This window comes from Hypanus sabinus, chromosome 15, assembly GCF_030144855.1.
Source record: "Hypanus sabinus isolate sHypSab1 chromosome 15, sHypSab1.hap1, whole genome shotgun sequence".
Classification (NCBI taxonomy): Eukaryota; Metazoa; Chordata; class Chondrichthyes; order Myliobatiformes; family Dasyatidae; genus Hypanus; species Hypanus sabinus.
In genome coordinates, this window is record NC_082720.1 from 39,108,367 (window position 1) to 39,130,190 (window position 21,824).

The following is a 21,824-nucleotide window of genomic DNA, read 5'->3' on the forward strand; positions in this document are numbered from 1 at the left end:
TGAATTTGCTATGTATATTGCTGTAAATTCAGATCCTTGACCCCTGTCTTGTAACTTATTGAAGCTGAATGAATACAAAATAATAATATCTTGAGGAATGTGTGAGTAATTTGTAATTTAAGATTCTTGTGTTTTAAGTTTATAATTTGGTTCAGTACATTCACAATAGTTAAGATATTTATTTATGTGGCACCTTCTGTTAGAATTTCATTCATGGCACTTTATTTTATGCTTAAAATATCTGATTCAGTGATGAACCTATTTACACAAAATTGGTCTCTAGTATCTCCATTGTCATTTCTATTCAGAAATACTGAAATAATTGTATTTGACAGTGCTGAGCGCCATCTGAGAAATGCAAACTTTTGACATGATATCTACACAATACAAATTTCAGTTCTCATTTGGGAGAGGTTTAAAGAGAAGTTGGGAGGTTTTCTTAATAATATTAAGAGGGATAATTTTTGGCCTTGCTACATTAATTAAGCATCGCAGCTCTATTTGTGGGATATTATTGTGGGCTGCCATATTTTATGGCAATGTTACTAACTAAACTTAAGAAGTTGCTCACTGACTAATGTACTTCGGGACATTCTGTTTGTGAAAGGTTATAAAAGTGAGTTTATCTTTGTAACTGGAATGTCTTTGGAAGTAACAATAAGTGTATTGGAATATTCCTATACAATAAGTGTATTGGAAGGCTGATTAAGGTCACTGCTACAAGGACAATAATATAGTTGGTGAATGTCCACCAGAAGCCTATTTGAATGTTAGAGGCATGACATGATGGATATTATACCAGGTATTTTTTCCTATATTAGACATCCATGTAATTGGTAATTTATACTGGGAGAATTGTTGGTTATTCTTTAGAGAGGTACAGGCTGGCAGGATTAAAATCTGTTAACACATTCTGCAGATGCTGGAACTCCAGAGTAACACAAAGAATGGTGGAGCAAATCAGTAGGACTGGCAGCATTGATAGAGTGGAATTATCTGCATTCTAGTAATAATTAAAATCTGCAACTAGGAATTTAGTCCAAAGTGTATTCTGAATATTTGCAATTGATTTATTTAGATGTTTATGCTTTCACTGATTACTTCTGCACTATATATAATGTAGAAGGCATATTTGCTGATATAATACCCCAAGTTTTGCTGATATTTAAAGGCCATCAAGTTTAGGGATACATGTTTGAATGTGTATGTTGCAAGCTTGTTGGCCTTGGTCCATCAGTATTTCCTTCAACTTCCTTCACTGGCTATATTCTGCTACAGGGCTTCCTTTGAAGTCTAGTAATGGAGCAGGGATTTTGACATTCTGATACTGGGCTGGGAAATTTGGGGTAAAAAAAAGTTATAAATGAGCTACATTATAATTGTTTAGTTTTAGATTTTGAAGTAATTCATTTCATTTTTCTTTGAGAATATTAATGGACTCCAAAGCTAGAGGAAGGGCAGTATCATCTATCTAAGGTTTCCAAAAGTTGTGTGATCAAGATTATTTTTGTCAATAAGTGCCTTGTAGCTTTGACGACAGGTGTATGGTGGTGAGGAAAGCATATGGCATGCTTCCCTTCATCAGTTGAGGCATTAAGTGCAGAAGTTGGGGCATGGTGTTACAGTTATACAAAATGAACAGGCTGCACCTGGAGAATGATGTACTATTCTGGTCACCTCAGTATAGGAAAAATGTGATCAAGCTAGGTGATGTGCAGAAGAGATTCTCAAGATTCTCTAGCTGTGTGGCTGGAGTTGTAAGGAGAGATTGGATGGGCTAGAGCAAAGAAAGCTGAGTATTGCCGTGATAGAGGCATATATGTGTGTATACGAGGAATATTGAGTAGATAGGCGGAGCTTGTTTCCGATGGTGGGGACATCAAACTAGAGGGCATGCGTTTGAGGTGTGAGAAAGGAGGTTTAAGGGGGAAATGAATGGTATTTTTTTCATAATAGTTCATACCTGCAATAATCTGGCAGGTATGGTCACAAAGGGAGGAACAGTAATACTATTTAAAATGCATCTGGACAGGTATGGAGAGACGGAATTCAAACAGGCAAGTGGAATTGGAGTAGATTGTTGATTGAAAGGAATGTTTCTATATCATGTAGCTCTGCAACACTTTTTTTGCATCTGGTGAAGCAAAGTCAACATGCTTGTATTCAAAATTAAAACTTTTACAATTAGTTCCCAAGCAGAATCCCTCACTGTATCTGCAGTAAAGTATATAGTATGTATTCGTTAAGATGTTAATTTAATGACCCCTTATTTGGCTCAATGTTCTCTTATTAGCTGAGCTATTAAACTATTTTAAGATATTTTCAACTTTAAAAAAAAATCCAAAGTTTCAACTGTGATTTTTTAAAATTAACTAAATTAGTTGCATTGGTGATTTTTTAAGGGCTTAAAATACTATAATTTGTTTATGTATGCTTTATGACAGTTGTCTAAAAATCTGAATGTCAGTTTTGGTAATTCAAAGAGGAGCGTTGTATATTTCAACTGTAAAAAATATTTATCATTATTTATGAAGCTAGGAAAATTCTGAATTTATTTTAGCCGACTAAGAATAGCTTATTTCTGGTTGGTAATATCAGACTCACATTGATTATGTATAGCATGTTAAATTTTTGTTAAAATTCACTTGTCCATTTATTTGACAAAAAAATTAAATAGAGTTTTCTTGTGGAGGAATACAATAAGTCGATACTGAAACTGTGATTAGAATTACTGAAGTTTCAAAGGAAAACGTTTTAGTTAATACAAAGACGTATTTACATTTTCAAAGAAGTTCAGTGAAATACTTTTTGAAATGTAGTCGCTGGTAGACTGTGGCAGCGGATTTGTGCACAGCAAGCTCATGTGATCAACAATGATCAACGTGATCAGATAATATTTGATTGAGGGACGGTTTGGTCAGACCTTTAGGTCCATCGTTCTTCTTGTGAAAGGGCTAGTGGCACTATTTTAGACAAATGTACAGTGTCCAGCATTAATAGAACTGTAGCAGAATCTAAGCCAATGCTTTCTAAAGGTGTAGATAACTAACTTGCTTTAATATTTTGTGCTTCTGATTACCAAGGCTTCTTTATTATTAATTAATGCTTCTGTTGAATTTTGACCTTGAAATGGGCATTGTGCAACAAATAGTTTCCCCACCAACAAAAATATGAACTCGGTCATAAAGGCATTGATGTGTCATTAGATTTGTTTACATTTCAGACACATGCTATAATCAGAAATACCATCTTCCTCCACTTCCAACGGTACCTTGCTTGCATTTTACTATACAGCTAAATCATCAACTTGTGAAGGGCCAGCAGCAACCCCAGTTTATAGCTGCTACTACGGAATAAGAGCATCCCACTTTTAACCCAGTTAAGGAGACAAGAACAAAACAAAATGCCTGTTATGCTGATGGCATTTAGGGCAGCATTGCAGGTCCTCCATCTCTGTATAGAAGGATTATTCATTTCTCTTTTCGTAACAATTGTTTTTTGACCAGTCGTGGTTGTTATCCCTGGAGGACCAGTGGAGTATTCTTAGTCTGGCTTCTATCCTTTGACCTTTATGGCAGGGTGACCCTACCAAGAGCCAAAGCACATGGCCAACATAGCTCTCTGGGTCATTTGAGTCATGCAAGCCTCCAAACCCTACAACAAGGTGGTAGTCTATTTGGAAGTAAGTAAGGGAGAACTAGTGCATAAAATTCTGCACAGCAGGAACCATTAGAACAGGTGTTCCCAACCTTTTTAATGGCATAGACCCCTACCATTAACTGAAGATTCATGGATACCAGTTTGGGAAGTGCTGTATTAGAAGTACTTACAGTTGCAAGGAAAAGTTTGAACCCTTTGCGATTGCCTGGTTTTCTGCATTAATTACTCAAAATGTGGTCTGATCTTCATCTAAGTCATAATAATAGACAACACAATCTGCCTGTAATTGTACTACTACTACTTGTCAATACAGAGTACACCAATTAAACAATCACAGTCCAGGTTCCAAAAGGTATGTGATGCAATGTGGAAGGAAGTGAAAAAGAACTTGGGGATAACAGCAAAAGACCTGTAGAAATCTCCAGAACTTGCTAAAGTTTCTGAATACGTGTCCACTATATAAAAAAAACAATAAACAAGAATGGTGTTCATGGAAGGACTCCCCAGAAGTAACTACTCACAAAAAAACATTGCTGCTTTTCTCAAGTTTGCAGAAGACCACCCAGATGTTCCACAATGCTCTGGGACAATTAATGAGACAAAAGTTGAACTTTTTGACAGAAATGCATATTGCTATGTTTGGAGGGAAAAGGACACTGCACACCAACATAAAAACCTCATCTTAATTGTAAAGCATTGTGGAAGGAGCATCATGGTTTGGGGCTGCTTTGCTGCTTCTGGGCCTGGACAGCTTGCAATCATTGAGGGAACAATAAAATCAAAATTGTATCGACATTTTGCAGGAGAATGTCGGTAGCATTCCATCACCTGAAGCTTAATAAAAGTTAGGTGATGCAACAAGACAATGATCTGAAACACAAGAGTAAATCAGCAACAGAATGCTTTAAAAAGAAGAAAAATAGTGGTTTGAAATGGCCAAGTCAGCATCCAGACCTTAACCTAAATGAGATGATGTGGCATGACCTGAAGAAGGCTGTTCTGGCAAGGTGTCCCAGAAACATTGATGAATTGTAAGTTTTGTATGGAGGAATAGTAAAATACTATCATGCCCTTGTACAAGTCTGTTCAGCAGTTACAGGAAATGTTGGGTGGAGGTTATTGCTGCTAAAGGAGTTTCTACTAGATATTAAATACAAAGGCTCTCTTACTTTTTCCAGCCTGGACTGGATGATTAAACAATATATTCAATGAAGACATGAGAAGTTCAATTTTTATTAGTTTAGGCAGATTGTCTATTATTGTGACTTAGATTAAAATCAGACCATATTTTATGAACAATTAATACAGATAACCAGGTAATTGCAAAAGGTTCACAGATGTTTGCTTTCACCTGTTAATGCTACTGGAGAAATACTGAAAATAGTCTTGATTTCTCTACTGGAGAAATACTGAAAATAAGCTAGAATAAACCATACTCCACCATGTTCATTCCTACTGCTTATCATCATGTGTATGTCCTTAGTCACCCAAGAGGTTATACTTCTAAGGAGAAGGACACAGTAATCTATTGAACATAGTGTTGAGAAACCTAGCACCTAACCGTAAGGCTCTCCACTAATCGTAGGCCTCCAGGTAGCGAGGTAACTACCTACTGCCACTGACTGGCTTCTCCCACAAAGCCAATGTCTAATCCAATTTACTACCTCGTCTTGAATGCCAGGTGACTGACCCTTCTTGAACAACCTCCAATGTGGGACCTTGTAAAATGCCTTGCTAAATCCATGTAGATAACATCCACTGTCTCCGATGTTTCTGGTAACTTCCTCAAAATATTCTGTAAGATTAGTTAGACATGCACAAAGCAATGTTGACTATCCCTAATCAGTCCCTGTCTATTCAAATGTTCATATATTTGGTTCCTTAGACTATCTTCCAATGACTTCCCCATTACTGATTCTCCTTCACCTTGTCTGCTAGAGCAAGCTCCTTTTAGCCCTCCTGATTTATTTTTTAAATGTTTTCTTGCATTTCTTAGACTCCTCAAGTACCTCATTTGTTCCTACCTGTCTGTACCTGCTACGCATCTCCTTTTTTTCCTTAACTAGGCCTTCACCATCTCTCAAAAACCAAGGTCCCCTAAACCTGTTATCCTTGCCTTTTACTCTGACAGGCACATACAAGCTTTGTACTCTCAAAGTTTCAATTTTGAAGGTCTTCCACTTACAAATTACACCTTTGCCAGGAAAAAAAGCCTATCCCAGTCCACACTTGCCTGATCCTTTCTGATACTATCAAAATTGGTCTTTTTCTGATTTAGAATCTCAATCCAAGGACCACACCTATCCTTTTCCAAAATTAGCTTGAAACTAATGGCATTATGATCATTAGATGCAAAATATTCCTCTACACAAACTTCAGTCACCTGCCCTGTCTCGTTCCCTAATAGAAGACCGGATATTATATACTCTCACATTGGGACTAATACGCACTGATTAAGGAAACTGTTCTGAACATATTTGACAAACTCTAAATCATCTAGACCTTTTACAGTATGAGAAACCCTGTCAATATGTGGAAAGTTCAAAAATCACCTATTACCGCAACCTTTGTTTCTTGCAACACTCTGTGAACACTCTACAGATTTGTTCCTCTAAATCCCATGGAGTGTTGTGTGGTCTATAATATAGCCCAAATAACATGGAAATACCTTTCTTATTCTGCAGTTCCACTCTTAAAGCCTCACTAGATGAGTTCTCCAGTATGTCCTGACTGAGATCTGCCATGACATTTTCCCTAACTGGTAATAACCACCCCCCTCCCATTAATCTCTCCTACTCTGTCATGTTTAAAACAACAGAACACTAGCATAATGAGCTGCCAGTCCTGCCCCTCCTGCAACCAAGTCTTACTACATTATCATTATTCCATTGCTGATCCATGTCCTCAGCTCTCCTGCCTTTCCAACAATACTTGCATTGAAATATTAATCCCACCATCCTCACCCTTAATCCCTGACTTTGATGTCTCCACAACCACTCCACTATCTGTCCTGTAACTCTGGTTTCCATCTCCCTGCACCTCTAATTTAACACCACCCTCCCTTTTGTGCAGTACTATTGAATGTTTCCACGAGGCTATTAGTCCCCCTCCAGTTTAGGTGCAAACTGTTTCTTCTGTACAGGCCCCACCTTCCCTGGAAGAGAACCCAATGAGCCAAAACTCTGAAGCCCTCCCTCCTACACAAACTCATTAGGCAGCTGTTGATCCCAGGGAAACACGAGTTTATTCCTCTGATGGTCTGGGTAAAGCAGCGTCTGCTGTGACTATGGAGTCCAATGTGGAAGTGACAGTCCTTTTCACACTCTGTACATCAGAACATTGAGGCAGCTCTGACAGCTTGGGCACTATGCTTTTGGTGGGCTCTCTTTTCCTCTGCTTGCTACATTAGAGTGGTCATAGATTCCAGGCACACCCGTCTGAGGCAAGTGACTGCCATGTGTTGGTGCTAATACCAACACTTGCAGGTGTCCTTGTAGCGCAGCTGTGGTCTTCCTGTTGGCCACTTTCCAGAATCCAGCTCCCCAAGAGAAGGTCCTTGGGTATGCACCCATCTGCCATGCGCAAGATGTGACCTGGCCAGTGCATACAGCTCTGTTTGAGGAAGGTGCCTGCTCTCTCAAGCATTGTGTTGTTGGTAACTTTGTCTTCCCAGGTGATACCAAGTATGTGTCTAAGGCAGTACAAGTGGAAAGCATTGAGTCACTGCTCTTGTTTTGTGCGCAGGGTCCAAGTTTCATAGAAACGTAGAAAATAGGTACAGGAGTGGGCCATTCGGCCCTTCAAGCCTGCACCGCCATTCAGTATGATCATGGCTGATCATCCAACTCAGAACCCTGTACCTGCCTTCTCTCCATACCCCCTGATCCCTTTAGCCGCAAGGGCCATATTGAACTCCCTCCTAAATATAGCCAATGAACTGGCCTCAACTGTTTCCCATGGCAGAGAATTCCACTGATTCACCACTCTGTGTGAAGAAGTTTTTCCTCCTCTCGGTCCTAAAAGGCTTCCCCTTTATCCTTAAACTGTGACCCCTCGTTCTGGACTTCCCCAACATCGGAAACAATCTTCCTGCATCTAGCCTGTCCAATCCCTTCAGAATTTTATACATTTCAATAAGATCCCCCCTCAATCTTCTAAATTCCAGCGAGTATAAGCCTAGTCGATCCAGTCTTTCTTATGAAAGTCCTGCCATCCCAGGAATCAATCTAGTGAACCACCTTTGTACTCCCTCTATGGCAAGAATGTTTTTCCTCAGATTAGGGGACCAAAACTGCACACAATACTCCATCTGTGGTCTCACCAAGGCCTTGTACAACTGCAGCAGAACCTCCCTGCTCCTATACTCGAATCCTCTTGCTATGAATGCCAACATACCATTTGCCTTTTTCACCGCCTGCTGTACCTGCATGCCCACTTTCAATGACTGGTGTACAATGACACCCAGGTCTCATTACCTCCCCTTTTCCTAATCAGCCACCATTCAGATAATAATCTGTTTTCCTGTTCTTGCAACCAAAGTGGATATCCTCACATTTATCCTCATTAAATTGCATCTGCCATGAATTTGCCCATTCACCTAACCTATCCAAGTCACCCTGCATCCTCTTAGCTTCCTCCTCACAGCTAACACCACCACCCAGCTTTGTCTCATCTGCTAACTTGGAAATGCTGCATTTATTTCCCTCGTCTAAATCATTAAAATATATTGTAAACAACTGGGGTCCCAGCACTGAGCCTTGCAGTACCCCACTAGTCACTGCCTGCCATTCTGAAAAGGTCCCGTTTATTCCCACTCTTTGCTTCTTGTTTGCCAACCAATTCTCTATCCACATCAATACCATACCCCCAATACCGTGTGCTTTAAGTTTGCACACTAATCTCCTGTGTGGGACCTTGTCAAAAGCCTTTTGAAAATCCAAATATACCACATCCACTGGTTCTCCCCTATCTACTCTACTAGTTACATCCTCAAAAAATTCTATAAGATTTGTCAGACATGATTTTCCTTTCACAAATCCATGCTGACTTTGTCCAATGATTTCACCTCTTTCCAAATCTGCTGTTACCACATCTTTGATAACCGACTCTAGCATTTTCCCCACCACCGATGCCAGACTAACTGGTCTATAATTCCCCGGTTTCTCTCTCCCTCCTTTTTTAAAAAGTGGGGTTACATTAGCCACCCTCCGATCCTCAGGAACTAATCCAGAATCTAAGGAGTTTTTAAAAATTATCACTTATGTATCCACTATTTCTTGGGCTACTTCCTTAAGCACTCTGGGATGCAGACCATCTGGCCCTGGGGATTTATCTGCCTTTAATCCCTTCAATTTACCTAACACCACTTCCCTACTAACATGTATTTCCCTCAGTTCCTCCATCTCACTAGACCCTCGGGTCCCTTACTATTTCCGGAAGATTATCTATGTCCTCCTTAGTGAAGGTAGAACCAAAGTAGTTATTCAATTGGTCTGCCATGTTCCCCATGATCAATTTACCTGTTTCTGACTGTAAGGGACTTACATTTGTCTTAACCAATCTTTTTCTTTTCACATATCTATAAAAGCTTTTACAGTCATATTTATAAAAGCTTTTTCGCTGGCATAGAGCAAGGTGCTCAGCATTCTGGTTGTGTATACCTGGACTTTGGTGCTTATGGTGAGTCTGTTGTTGGTCCAGACTCTTCGTCAACCTTGAGAAGGTGTGGTCGCTTTTCCGATGCGGTTGTTGATCTCGCTTTCGAGTGACTGGTTATCTGATATCATGGAGTCCAGGTATGTGGATTTGTGGATGATATCCAGCTCATAGTCGACAAGGTTCCTAAAGTTGTCATAGCCAGGGGTGGTAGTGGGGATAAGCTTCCACTATCTATAAAGTGCTCCAAATGGTGTGCGGCTCTAACAGCCTCTGACAACTAAGTCCAACTCTTGGCCTTCATGTATGGCTTAGCTGCTAGGCATGGTGGAACTGTTTCTACTGACAAGGGGCAAAGGCAGACCACTGGCACCTCAAAACTACTGCTTTGGGTAGGTGGGGCTCATCAGCCATGGATGGCAGCCTGCCTAGGAGAGGGAAAACTCTGATTTTAAACTTTCGCTGCCTTGCGGCCATAGCCACAAACTCATTAGTCACTTGTTAAATTGCATGATCTTCCTATTTCTGTCCTCATCAGCAGATGGCACAGGTCGCAATCCTGAGATCACAACCCTGGAGGACCTGTCCTTTAACTTAGAACCTAACTTACTCAACTCACTTTGCAAAACCTTGTCCCTCTTCCTACCTATGTTGATGGTATGTATATGGACCATGACCCCTGGCTGCTCATCCTCCCACTTAAGAATGCTGCAGACTGTATCCAAGATGTCTCAGACACTAGCATCTGGGAGGCAGCATACAATCTGGGAATCTCATTCTCATCCACAAAACCTCCTTTCTGTTCCCCTAACTAATGAATCCCCTATCACCACAGTGTACCTCCTCTTCCCTCTTCCCTTCTGAGCCACAGAGCCAGACTCAGTGCCAGAGACCTGACCACAGTGACTTTCCTCTGCTAGGTCATCCCCCAATAGCATGCAAAGTTGTATACCTTTTGTTAAGGGGGATGCCACAGGGATACTCTGCTCTGGCTCCTTTCACCCCACTGTCTCTCACCCAGTTTCCTGTGTCCTGCGCCTTGGGTGTAACTACCTCTCTATATCATACCCTTAGCCTCCCAAAAGATTTGGAGTTCATCCAGTTGCAGCTCCAACTCAATAACGTGGAGTGTTATAAGTTGCAGCTGGATGCATTTCTTGCAGGTGAAGTTGTCAGGGACACTGGAGGTCATCCTGCCTTCTCATATCCTGCAAGAGGAGAATTTAAATATCCTGGCACCCCTGTTGTTCTAACTGTTCAATTATGAAGAAGGAAACATTAAACTGGGAGAAAAAATCTACCTACAGCTTTTAGCCTTCTTTCACTCAAGCATCTCCTTGCTGAAACCTTAAAGAACTAAAGCCTCAAAATCTCCATTCCAACACTGTCCACTCCAACAAAGGTCAGTCTGTTTGCTCGTACCTTATTTTAATTTGCCCTTGCAAATGAATCCCGATCTCTGATTGGCTGCTTTTCAAATGCTAGAACAAGTTGGTAGTTGCAAAAGTTGTAAGATGCCATTGTGGCATTAGTGATGGTGGAAAAATACAGAACTGTGTGGAAGGCTTGCTTTAATTTCTTGAGGGACAAATTCTGCCAGAATTAATTGCTCCTATGCTTACTATGCTTCAACAAAAGCAGACACAAACTACTCCCAATCCTTAGCTCGTGTCTAGCACCTAAACTCTTCCACCACCACTTGCAAGAATTTCTGAAGATGATGTCAACTTGTTACACAAGTGCCTCATGACATCATTCTCATACATTCTTTGAAGTTGCACCATTTGGTAATGTTTCATTTTAACACACTTCCTACAACATGAATTTAACACTTTATGTTGAACTGAATCTGCTGTTCAGTTAGTTAATCAGTTGCTCAAAGTATATTACCAGTTTTTTCATGGTTTACTGTATGTTTTATTTCATCTACAGCCTTTGAAATTATACCTCTTCTACATAATCAGGGCTAGTCATTTTTGTATAGAAAGAGCAATGCTCCCATACTGAACGTTGGTCCCTTTTCTAAGAACTGTCCATTGGCCTGCCTATTTAATCATAAAATTTCTTAATTTTATTATTCACCAGGACTGAACATCAATCAATAAGCTCCCTTCAAACTGGGTTTGGATTGTAGCTCCTCTCACCTACAGCTGTGGTATTCTGTACATTCTAAACTTCCAAATTTCACCAGTGTTTGTATGAGTTGTTATTTTGTATATACTTTCAAATTACTTGAATCTGTATCATATAAACTTTACTGAAATAGATTCTAGTTCATAACCTCAGTGAAGACATCTGCATGTGTGTAAAAATCATGATTTATTTGGAGCATTCTGGTTCAATAATGGAATACAGCGGTATTTTGGAGCAAATTATTGGATTAGTCCCCACATGGAATTTCAATAGAGCTCAAGCACCAAGCATTTGCACAGTAAGTACGAAGATGTATACTGTAATAGACGTACAATCTATGGTCTATTTCATCAGTACAATAGATGAAAAGAATGGACAACTTCATCAGAACTAGATCTTCCACTCAACTGGAAAAGGTCTGACTCTGCTGGGAATTAGGATAGGAGAATGTAAGGGAAATGCATTCCTCTCAAAGGCAGGTGAATCTCTGCAATTTTCAAACTCAAATAGGTTGTGGAGGCAAGACGATTAGAGGTATTTAAAGAGGAAGTAGATACACTTTTGAGTGATCAGAGTATTGAGGACTTTGGGAAAGAACAGATTATGAGATTAGATTTTAAGCAGGTCTGCTGTGATCATATTGAGTAGCCTATTCCTGTTCCTATTAATTTCTTGAATAAAATGCCATATTACCTTGACTAATGGTCTCTTCTGACTTTTTGAAGAAACATGAGAGGCATTGATCGTGTGGTTAGTCAGAGGCTTTTTCCCAGGGCTGAAATGGTTGCCACAAGAGGACGCAGTTTAAGGTGCTGGGGAGTAGGTACAGAGGAGATGTTAGGGGTAAGTTTTTTTTTACTCAGAGTGGTGAGCGTGTGGATTGGGTTGCCGGCAACGGTAGTGGAGGCAGATAAGATAGGGTCTTTTTTAAAGAGACTTTTAGATAGGTTCATGCAGCTTAGTAAAATAGAGGGCTATAGGTAAACCTAGTGATTTCTAAGGTAGGGACATGTTCGGCACAACTTTGTGAGCCGAAGGGCCTGTACTGTGCTGCAGGGCTTCTATGTTTCTATTCACTGCTGCATTATACAAGTGGGATCCATTTGTATGGTTTTCTCACACTAGCTCCAAGCTTTCCTCGTAAACTGTTGGAAGATCCACATGATGATGAAGCCACAGGAAATAAGAGTCTAAACCCAACCAGACCTTTGGTATTTTCCAGGCAATTCAGCTGGAGTTTGGCAGCAAGAATGACAGAACACCTCTAGACAGGGTGGAGAAGCACCATGGTGTTCAGAATCAGAATTAATATCACCTGCATTTGTCATGAAATTTGTTAACTTAGTGGCAGCAGTACAATACAATACATGATAAATACAGAAAACAAATAAATTGATTACAAGTGTTTATATGTATGCTAAATAGTTAAATTTAAAATAGTGCAAAAACAGAAAAAAGAGAGGTGGTGCTCATGGGTTCAATGTTCATTTAGAAATCGGCTGGCACAGGGGAAGATGCTGTTCCTGAATTGCTGAGTGCTTCAGGCTTCTGTATCTCCTACCTGATGGTAGCAATGAGAAGAGGGCAGGTCCTGTTTGATAAGGGTCCTTAATAAAGGACATCGCCTTTCTGAGGCACTGCTCCTTGAAGATGTCTTGGATACTACGGAGGCTAGTACCCATGATTGAACGGACTCATTTTACAACTTTCTGCAGCTTCTTACAGTCCTGTGCAGTAGACCCCACCCCTATACCAGACAGTGATGCAGCCTGTCAGAATGCTCTCCACAGTACATCTGTTTAAGTTTTCAAGTCTGTTAGGTGACAAACCGTATTTCCTCAAACTCCTAATAAAATATAACCCTTGTTCTGACCTATTTAAAGACGTTTGACTGATTTTTGGAAGTAGATATTTCTAAAATTCTGGTCTTGTCTGTTACTTGGATATGACTGAATCAAGATTGAATGATATTTTGTGTATTTGTGCATTTAAAATGTAACACAATTAAGAGAGATGTGCATAATTTTTTAGAGTACTTAAGTACTACATTTGCCACTGAGTTTTATAATTGAAATTCTTTAATTTTTAAAATAATTGATTACAAAACTTTTAAATTCAATAAGAAATTAGTCTGGAATTAAACCAATTTGTATCCATGACATTGGAACTTGGTGAAATTTTATGCCAGCCAATATTTAAACAAGGAACAAACATGAAAAATGCAAATCTCTTTATCTTTTGAAAAATAACATTCTAAAATTGAGTGGAGTTCAAACCTATGTTTCAATTATTCACTTTGGGACTCGGGGGAGGGGGGTGTAGGGGATACGGTATTCTTACATTTTTCATTTTGTAAATAGCAGTATTTTTCTTAATTAATTTGATATCAGCAAAGCTTTGATAAAGTTCAATTTGATTTTCACATCAATAGTATTGTTGCTGTATTTAAAGATTATTTCTTGATGTATCAAGGGAACAAATGTTTTCAAAAAGCTTGCAAACTAACTTAAAAGCTTCAAACGTTTGAAATTGTTTGGCAGAGACAGCAAACTGGAGATATTTTTTTCAAAACAGATCTAAATTTAAACATGCAGTAAATAATATCTAATTTTAAAGTTTCATCTGAGTGATATTGCCTTAATGCTGCTGAATGGCATACTGCAGCAAATAGCTCCTTTTAATCATTAGCCATCTGGTTTTATTTTCAGTAACAGTGACTACACTTAAAATGGATTACTGGCTATAAAATATTGTTTGACTTTGTTGACATTATGAAAATCCTATATAATCAGCATTAATTTTGATCCAATCAAAGCTAGTCAGATCTGACTTCTCAAAGTCAATGAACTGGCATATTTTTTTGCCAACTCATTATTTCCATATTACCTTTGTCTTAAGGTCGTTAGAACAAGTAACATTTAAGTCCTTAAAAAGTTAAAGATAAACTTTAGTTGAAGTTTATTGATTTTCTGGTGGTGATCAAAATAAGAATAAATAATAAAAATTTGAATTACAAAAACCAAACATTTTAGACTAATAGATAATAATCTGGATAAGAATGGTAAATTTTTTGATTCCATCCACATTATTGAAAAGTATGAAATAATATGTACATATGGATATTAAATGCTATGTTTAACATTGTATTTCTAATGCTCAAGTGTAACTAATTTCAAAGTCGGATGAATTGAAAAGGAACATTGAATAAAACAGGGGGATCCAACATACTGACCTGGAGCTGCTGATGGCACTGAAACCCCAATACTTGCTCCATATAACTAACCTAAATCTTTTCATGCACAAGTTTGGCTGCTCTCGCTAATTCTGCTTGCATCCAGGTTCAGGCAAGTTAAGCATCTTTGGTTAAAATTTGGAAAGCTCAAAGCTGCTACCTTTGCCCTAAGCAATGATGAGCCCCCATTACATAGCCATCTAGTCACATGGCCACTGCCCATGGCTGAATTATACAATGTTACTGTTATATAACTGTGCCACACATATGATGAAGGGTCTCTGCTTGAAATGTCGACTGTATAATCTTTTCCATAAATGCTGCCCGACCTGATGAGTTTCTGCAGCATTTTGTGTGTGTGTTGCTCGGATTTCCAGCATCTGCAGATTTTCTCCTGTTTGTCATTGCACCCATCATGATGACCATCCTACTTTGATCTGGATCAGCAGCTAGTTTACGCCTCTACATCAAGTCAGCCGAAGTCCTCCCCGTGTTTCTATTTCTCCTAAAGTATTAAAAGAAGATAGGAAACAGAAGATGAAGTGTCTATTTGCCTCCTCCTTCTTGCTCCACCACTCAATTAAACCATGGTTGATCTTTTATCAAAGGAACACTAACTTCTTACCCTTTGATTCCTTTAATACTATACTGTATAATGAGACCTCTCACTACTTTCTATCATATGTGTCTTATCCCTTAAAACTGTGACCCCCAAATGTGAGTAATTCAAACCAGAGGAAATTTCCACCCTACATCTGCTCTACCAAGCCCTCTAAAAATGCATTGTGTTTCAATGACACATTCTCATTCTTCCAAACTCAAAGGCACACAGACCCAGTTTGCTTAATGTCTCCTTAAGCTATTGCAATTGTACTTTCTTGGGTAGGGAGACCAGACCCGCACATTAATATTCCAGGCATAGTCTCACCATGACCTTGTACTTAGGTGGAATGATGTCTTTACTTCTTGTGTTCAAATCCTCCTGCAGGGAAAGTCAAGGCCATTCCAAGTATCTGAGCATGGAGTTTTAATGCAAGACATTATTCAGAAGTACTTAAAATATGATTGTTGGTGACATTTATTAGTTTATTTTAAACAGTTTTATCATTATTTTTCAAATAATATTGCTTTGTTGATAATGAGACTCATATCATTGAAAGAACAGACAGAAACAATTTCAAACTTACAACCTCGCTTAAAAAGCCAGGCTAATGAATAGTGATTTACATTGGTACACTTTGTAATATTCAGTGTCACAAAAAAATTACAGAGGGCTCTATCACAAACAAAACAAGTGTTGAACTCCAAAGAGGTACAAATTAACAATTGTTTTATTAGGTCAGAGATCACATCTTGTTTATGATATTTCTGATATCATAAAAAGTACTGAAGCTCTATTTATTCAAGTTATTACTTAGTAGTCTGTTTTTATTGAACAGACTTAGGAAATTTGAAAGTGTTGTTTTTCTGTGTTCTTTCATTAATGGAGTATTAACACTCCCTCTGTCAACAACTTAAGTTAATGAAAATACATTACATGCCTTTCATACTTGAGTCCTAAATCTACATATTGCATCCCACAAAGAAAGTGTAGGTACACCTTAAATCAAATATGTTATGCCTCATGAGAAAGGTGCCAAATATCCTCTTGCTTGAAGTTTAACAATTTATTTATCTAGGAACATTTTTGTAAAGATGTGATTGCCTCGGACAAGGCATGGAAGAGATTTTTTGTAATAATCCAAGGGAAGAGGTATGAATTACATAAGGAGAGTGGACAGACTTAAGTTGTTCCAAGAAAAGAGGAGCCCGTGAGGGAACCTGAAATTAAAAGTGGACAGAGTAGATGGAGACTTGACATTGGTGAAGAGTTGAGAAAGAGGAGTTAGAATAAAGCTTAATTCCAAGAAATTCTGAAATGTTGGAAATCCAGAGTATCACATACAAAATGCTGGAGGAACGCAACAGGTCAGGACTGATGATGGGCCTCGGCCCAAAATGTTGACTCTTTATTCCTTTCCATATATGCTGCCTGACCGGCTGAGTTCCTTCAGCATTTTCCATGTGTTACAATAGAACAAAAGATGACTGGTGGAAGAAACAGAAGTGACACTTGAAAACACTTGTTATGCAATTAATGTTGAGGATCTGGATTACACTGCTAGGGCTAGGAGTAGAGGCAGATTTATGTGTGGCACTCAGTATGAAGTTGGATAAGTACTTGGAAGAACTTGCATAGCAATGGAGAGCAGGCATTGGAATGATAACAGCTAGGTTACTAAAGGGCTAATCTGGGGGCAGTGGTGTGCATTAAGGCTGCAGTCCATGCTGCCTCCTGAGCTCACTCTGCCAAAGACATCCTGTATTGTAGTCGACTGCAGATTTCTGCAGCATTCATGTATTCAGGAGCTGCACTACTTTCTTATTGTGTGGCCGTACCTTATGTGTGCTTGCTTTCTTGTATGTGCTATGTGTGTTTTGTGTGACTGTTTTGCAACTTGGCCCCAGAGTAATGTTTTGTTTGGCTGTATTCTCTGGCATTCACTTATATTGAATGGCAAGTATTGAAGTGTGGACTCCATTAGATCAAAAACCCATCGCTATTCTATGATTCTGAGTCCAAATACTATAACAGTAGTGATTAAAATGTTTTTAAGATTAATTGCAAATATCGTTTCAGGTTTCTGGTAAAGTGCATCATTTAAATAAAATAATGACATCACACTACAAAAACAAGGCATGACAATTACATAATTCAGCACTGGTTCAGCATTTGAAATACTCTGGCTGATGTGATGGATGGAAGCAATTGTGCAGAGAAAATAGGACATTGATAAAACACAGTTGAAGCAAATCGATGTCCTGAAAGTAAAATTAGTAGTTCTAAGTCATTATTTGTTATTAAATCCTAATTGACAAAAAAATTCTTTCAATCCTAACAATTTTCCTTTCAGTAGCAACAGGGTGGTTTAGAAGTAACTGCATCACATCCACTGGGGCTCTGTCAGGATTTCTTCAGAAACTGTTGACATCTGCACAAGGTCATTTAAATATTTGTGAAATCACTTCTGCAAATAAAGCTTTACTCATTTATAGTAAGTTAGGTTCAGAGTGTTTCATGTGTTTATTTTTACAACAATTATTCACTTTTGTGGATTTCAGGCTCTCATTGGCCATTTCAAATTTTTTTGTTCTAATTTAAGGGTTGAGTTATGGGGGATGAAAATGGATAAAGACATCCATGGACACGGCTCCAAGCCTTAGGCGATGAATGGTGACAATTCATCGATAAATTAATTCACAAACACAAAAAAATCTGCAGATGCTGCACACCCAAAGCAACACACACAAAATGCTGAGGAACTCAGCAGGCCAGACAATACCTATGAAAAAGAATAAACAGTCGACGTCTCGGGCCAAGACCCTTCATCAAAGAAAGCAAAGGCAGACTATCCAATCTTTACTTATAATGAAGGCACTCCAATCCAGACACCATCTTGGTCAATCTCCTCACTGCCCTTCTCCTAGTAATGTGACAGTCAGAATTGTACATAACTGGATAAATACTCCAGTTGTGCCTTCATTATTATTTTATCAAGTTGCTCCTTGTCCTGATGAAGTGTCTCAGCCCGACTGTTTCTACAGATGCTTTCTGAGTTCCTCCAGCGTTTTGCGTGTGTTGTTCTAATTTATCATTTTCACAGTGGGACTTTCATACATCTATTCATGATAGGAAATGGTGTTGGTGAAGAATATAACGATTTCTGGTATTGGATGCATAAACAATTAAAAAAATCAAAGAAAATCACAAACATTTTTGAGCTCAGCCACTAAAAATCAACCAATGACCTTAAAGTACTTGGGAGCATTTTGACTGAAACATAAAATGCAATCATGCCAGAACATGGTTAAACCAGATTAATGAAACAGTCATCTTACTAAGTGACAATTGGGTTGTTAATGTACCAATACAGTCTGCAAGCACTTACCATATGCTCTCACCATTTCTGCCAATGCTTCTGACTGGCCTACATGCCACTTCCATGGGACCTGTGAGGAGAATTCTGATGCTAATGTGGGCACTGCAGATTCTTTCACTAGCTGGAGCAGATGTTACCCCAGAGGCCAGGCAGGTGAATAGGTTGGGAATTGATGTGCTCCTTCCACTGCTCAAGGTGGACTTCTGTGAGCTGTAGATGTATGGACAAGGCTTTCAATGCCATCCTGAACGTCGCTTCTCCACATTGAGTGGTCATGGACAAAACATTACCAGGAGCAAGGAGGAGTAATTGCATTATTTTGCATGGGAGCTTTTGAGAACCTCCTCTGAGCTCTGTCTGAGGAAAACAGTCAACAATGTTCTCAAAACATCCTTGAAAAATGCTCTTCAAGTCTACAGGCATCAATCAAAACTGGATTAAGCCGGATCATTGTTCAAACACACACACATTTAATGAGCGTGTCATTTAAGACATTTAAGACCTTGGGGAATGGCTAAATGATTAAAAGCAATTGAAATGGAAAAATATAAATAAAAATGAAAGGCTGTCACTGTTGTACTGCAGCAACTATGGCAGCCAATGTACAAATGGTATAAATGATGAATAACTACGTATAACCTAAATAGAAGAGGAAGTAAAGAGTTCTTTCATACTGTATGTGCACAGGACATTGTAATAATATGCCCATGACTCAGCTTTATGCTGTCAATCAGTAGCTTAAACCAACTTACTTTACTGTAGGCAAGGCATCAATTGTAAATTCTCAAATTGCAAAATTAAATTAAGCCATGAAACGTGTTTATATTGGTATACATCATACATTTATTAGTGAACAACCCTCTCAAATCAGCCACAACAATAAAAAATGATTGCACTACCTGGTAAAGCATAACTAGCAACTTTCATAAAAAAAGTACAAATCTGTTAAAAATTTTGTCTCTGAAACAATTTGGTTTACAGATGTATAATACATTATAACTAGTTATGTTAAATGCTACAACAATATGATTCAAATGGGATGAAAACACAAAATGTTTAGCATCAGAACCATTTCCTATATATATATTAGCAAATTTCAAATACATACATGGCAAAATGAGGTAACTGTAACTGTGCAAGTACCAAAGCAAAAATCTTCCTAACACAGAACACAGGGCCCTGGCCCCTGGCCAATGGGTCTCCTACAGAGTCCACCATCCCTTAGGTCAGGACTAATTAAAACAGTAAACAATCCACTATCCCACCACATAAATCATTGGTAAACAATTGGTGGCATCTACAGAGCAATCAACAACCACAAATCCTAAAATAATTTAGCTGCTTGGAATAATTTTTGCACCACAAAGGCTGTGAGCTTAGGTATGTGTGCAGTACAGTGCATGGCAGTAATAGCTGAGCACAGATTCCCACCCCCACCCACAGCTGGATAGAGCTAGTCATCACCAGTCCAAGCTGGCTGGACACGCATGCATATGTGCACATTAAATATTTTCCCTCCTCTAGTCTTTCACTCAAACACATTCACGCACTTTTGTTCATGCAAACAATACAGGAAATATTTTGGAAGTGGTTAGGATAGTGTGTGCAAAGGCACACAGGAGAACTAGACCAGTGTATGGTTCAAATCCAAGAAAACATGGATAGGTACATTCAGACAGTATACGGATAACATACAGACACACGCGCGCGCACATACATCTCAACCATTCTACTTTGCTCCATCAGTACAGTATGCTGGAGGGTTTATCGGGCAGAGTACCCCATCGTCTTCCACCTACTGTTTCTTTTCGAGCATATGATGAAATCACAACCCCTCGAATTTCGTGTCAATACTTGGAATGATCGTACAAACTATAAAATGTTAATACACATCAAAATACACGCAGGTTAAAATCTTTGGAGTTTGGAACACAATGTTAGTACAACACAACTCCATAACTGTTTCTAAGCGAAGATACCAGGTGTTTGCTGAAGTCATCAAATCGCACGGTGCAAACAGAGGTAACAGGACTCCAGATAAGATCCTAGATTGCTGTTGTTCAAGGGGAAGGCTTAAGGTAACACGGGTGCGTGGGTGAACATTGTGCTCCCCCCACGTCACCTAGGTAACGTCTTCAATATTGTGCTGCAGAAATGGCTTTACTCTAAATCTCGGTGAACTTCAGAAGCGTCAGCTCGACAGATAGGGCATGTACGATTGGTCTAGGTAAAGAAAATATTACATGGGTTATTACGATCACTGCAGAACAAGCATCATATTTACTAGAATCATGGCTTAATGAAAACCAGCAAATTCTTCACAACTGACAGCATAGTAGAAATTCAGTAACTTAGGATACTCTTCTGATGGCTGTTCAGAAGGATACACTGTCCAATGTTTCCCTGAACTGCACAGGCATGTTATCTACAGAGAGACAATGACTAAAGGACATTACAACCTGCCACTAGTTCAATAGCAGAGCACGAAATGAAGGAAATGAAATTCACCATAACACTACACATAACAATATGGAAACACAACAGACAGCATCAAATGTGATGTCAATTCATCAAAGCAGGAAAAATAAGCCAGAAAACATCCATCTGTAGATGCATGCTAGACGTTAAAATGGAGTAAGAATACTAGAATGCATCAGGGAAGAGAATTAAATCTCAGCAGAAGTCTGATCCACCAATCTAGTTAATCACCCCTCTCAGTCACCACACTGCAAACTCTTTAACCCACTTATTATAATGCTGTTGACTCTATAAATACATGTCAATATTTATGCACATTTTATTCCATATTCATTCTACTAACTTGATTTTTATATCATTTATATATTTATTGAATGCTGTAGATTTTTTGTTGCGTGTCATGCCAACAAATTCCTAATACATGAAAATTTATATGGTGAATAGAGCTGATCCTTATCTCAACTGGGTTTACAGTAAGAACCAGTTTGATAAACCTACCAGATATTTCCCCCTCGGCCCTCAGAATTTAAATGTTAGCTGACAAGGGGAAATGCAGCTGATTCAATGTAACTTGAAAACCAAGGCAGACAGTGGTCCTGGATTGCAATAATTGATATGAGTCCATTAACTGCAACACTTTTTTTTTGCAAGGATTTCAGTATCCAGCCAGCTCAAGACATGCCCAA

At 38.9% G+C, this 21,824-nt stretch overlaps 1 protein-coding gene across 6 annotated transcripts in view; it reads right to left on the reverse strand.

Annotated features, from left to right (window-relative positions):
• Window positions 1-19,485: 19,485 nt before the first annotated feature.
• The window catches only part of rnf44 (ring finger protein 44), a 155,586-nt gene continuing 153,247 nt past the window's right edge, over window positions 19,486-21,824 (reverse strand). For all 6 annotated transcript variants that reach the window (XM_059990246.1, XM_059990245.1, XM_059990247.1 and 3 more), the window contains one exon: window positions 19,486-20,883. In XM_059990246.1, coding sequence (XP_059846229.1) covers window positions 20,821-20,883 — 63 coding nt within the window. In that variant the 3' untranslated portion in view covers window positions 19,486-20,820. The remainder of the gene's footprint in view (window positions 20,884-21,824) is intronic.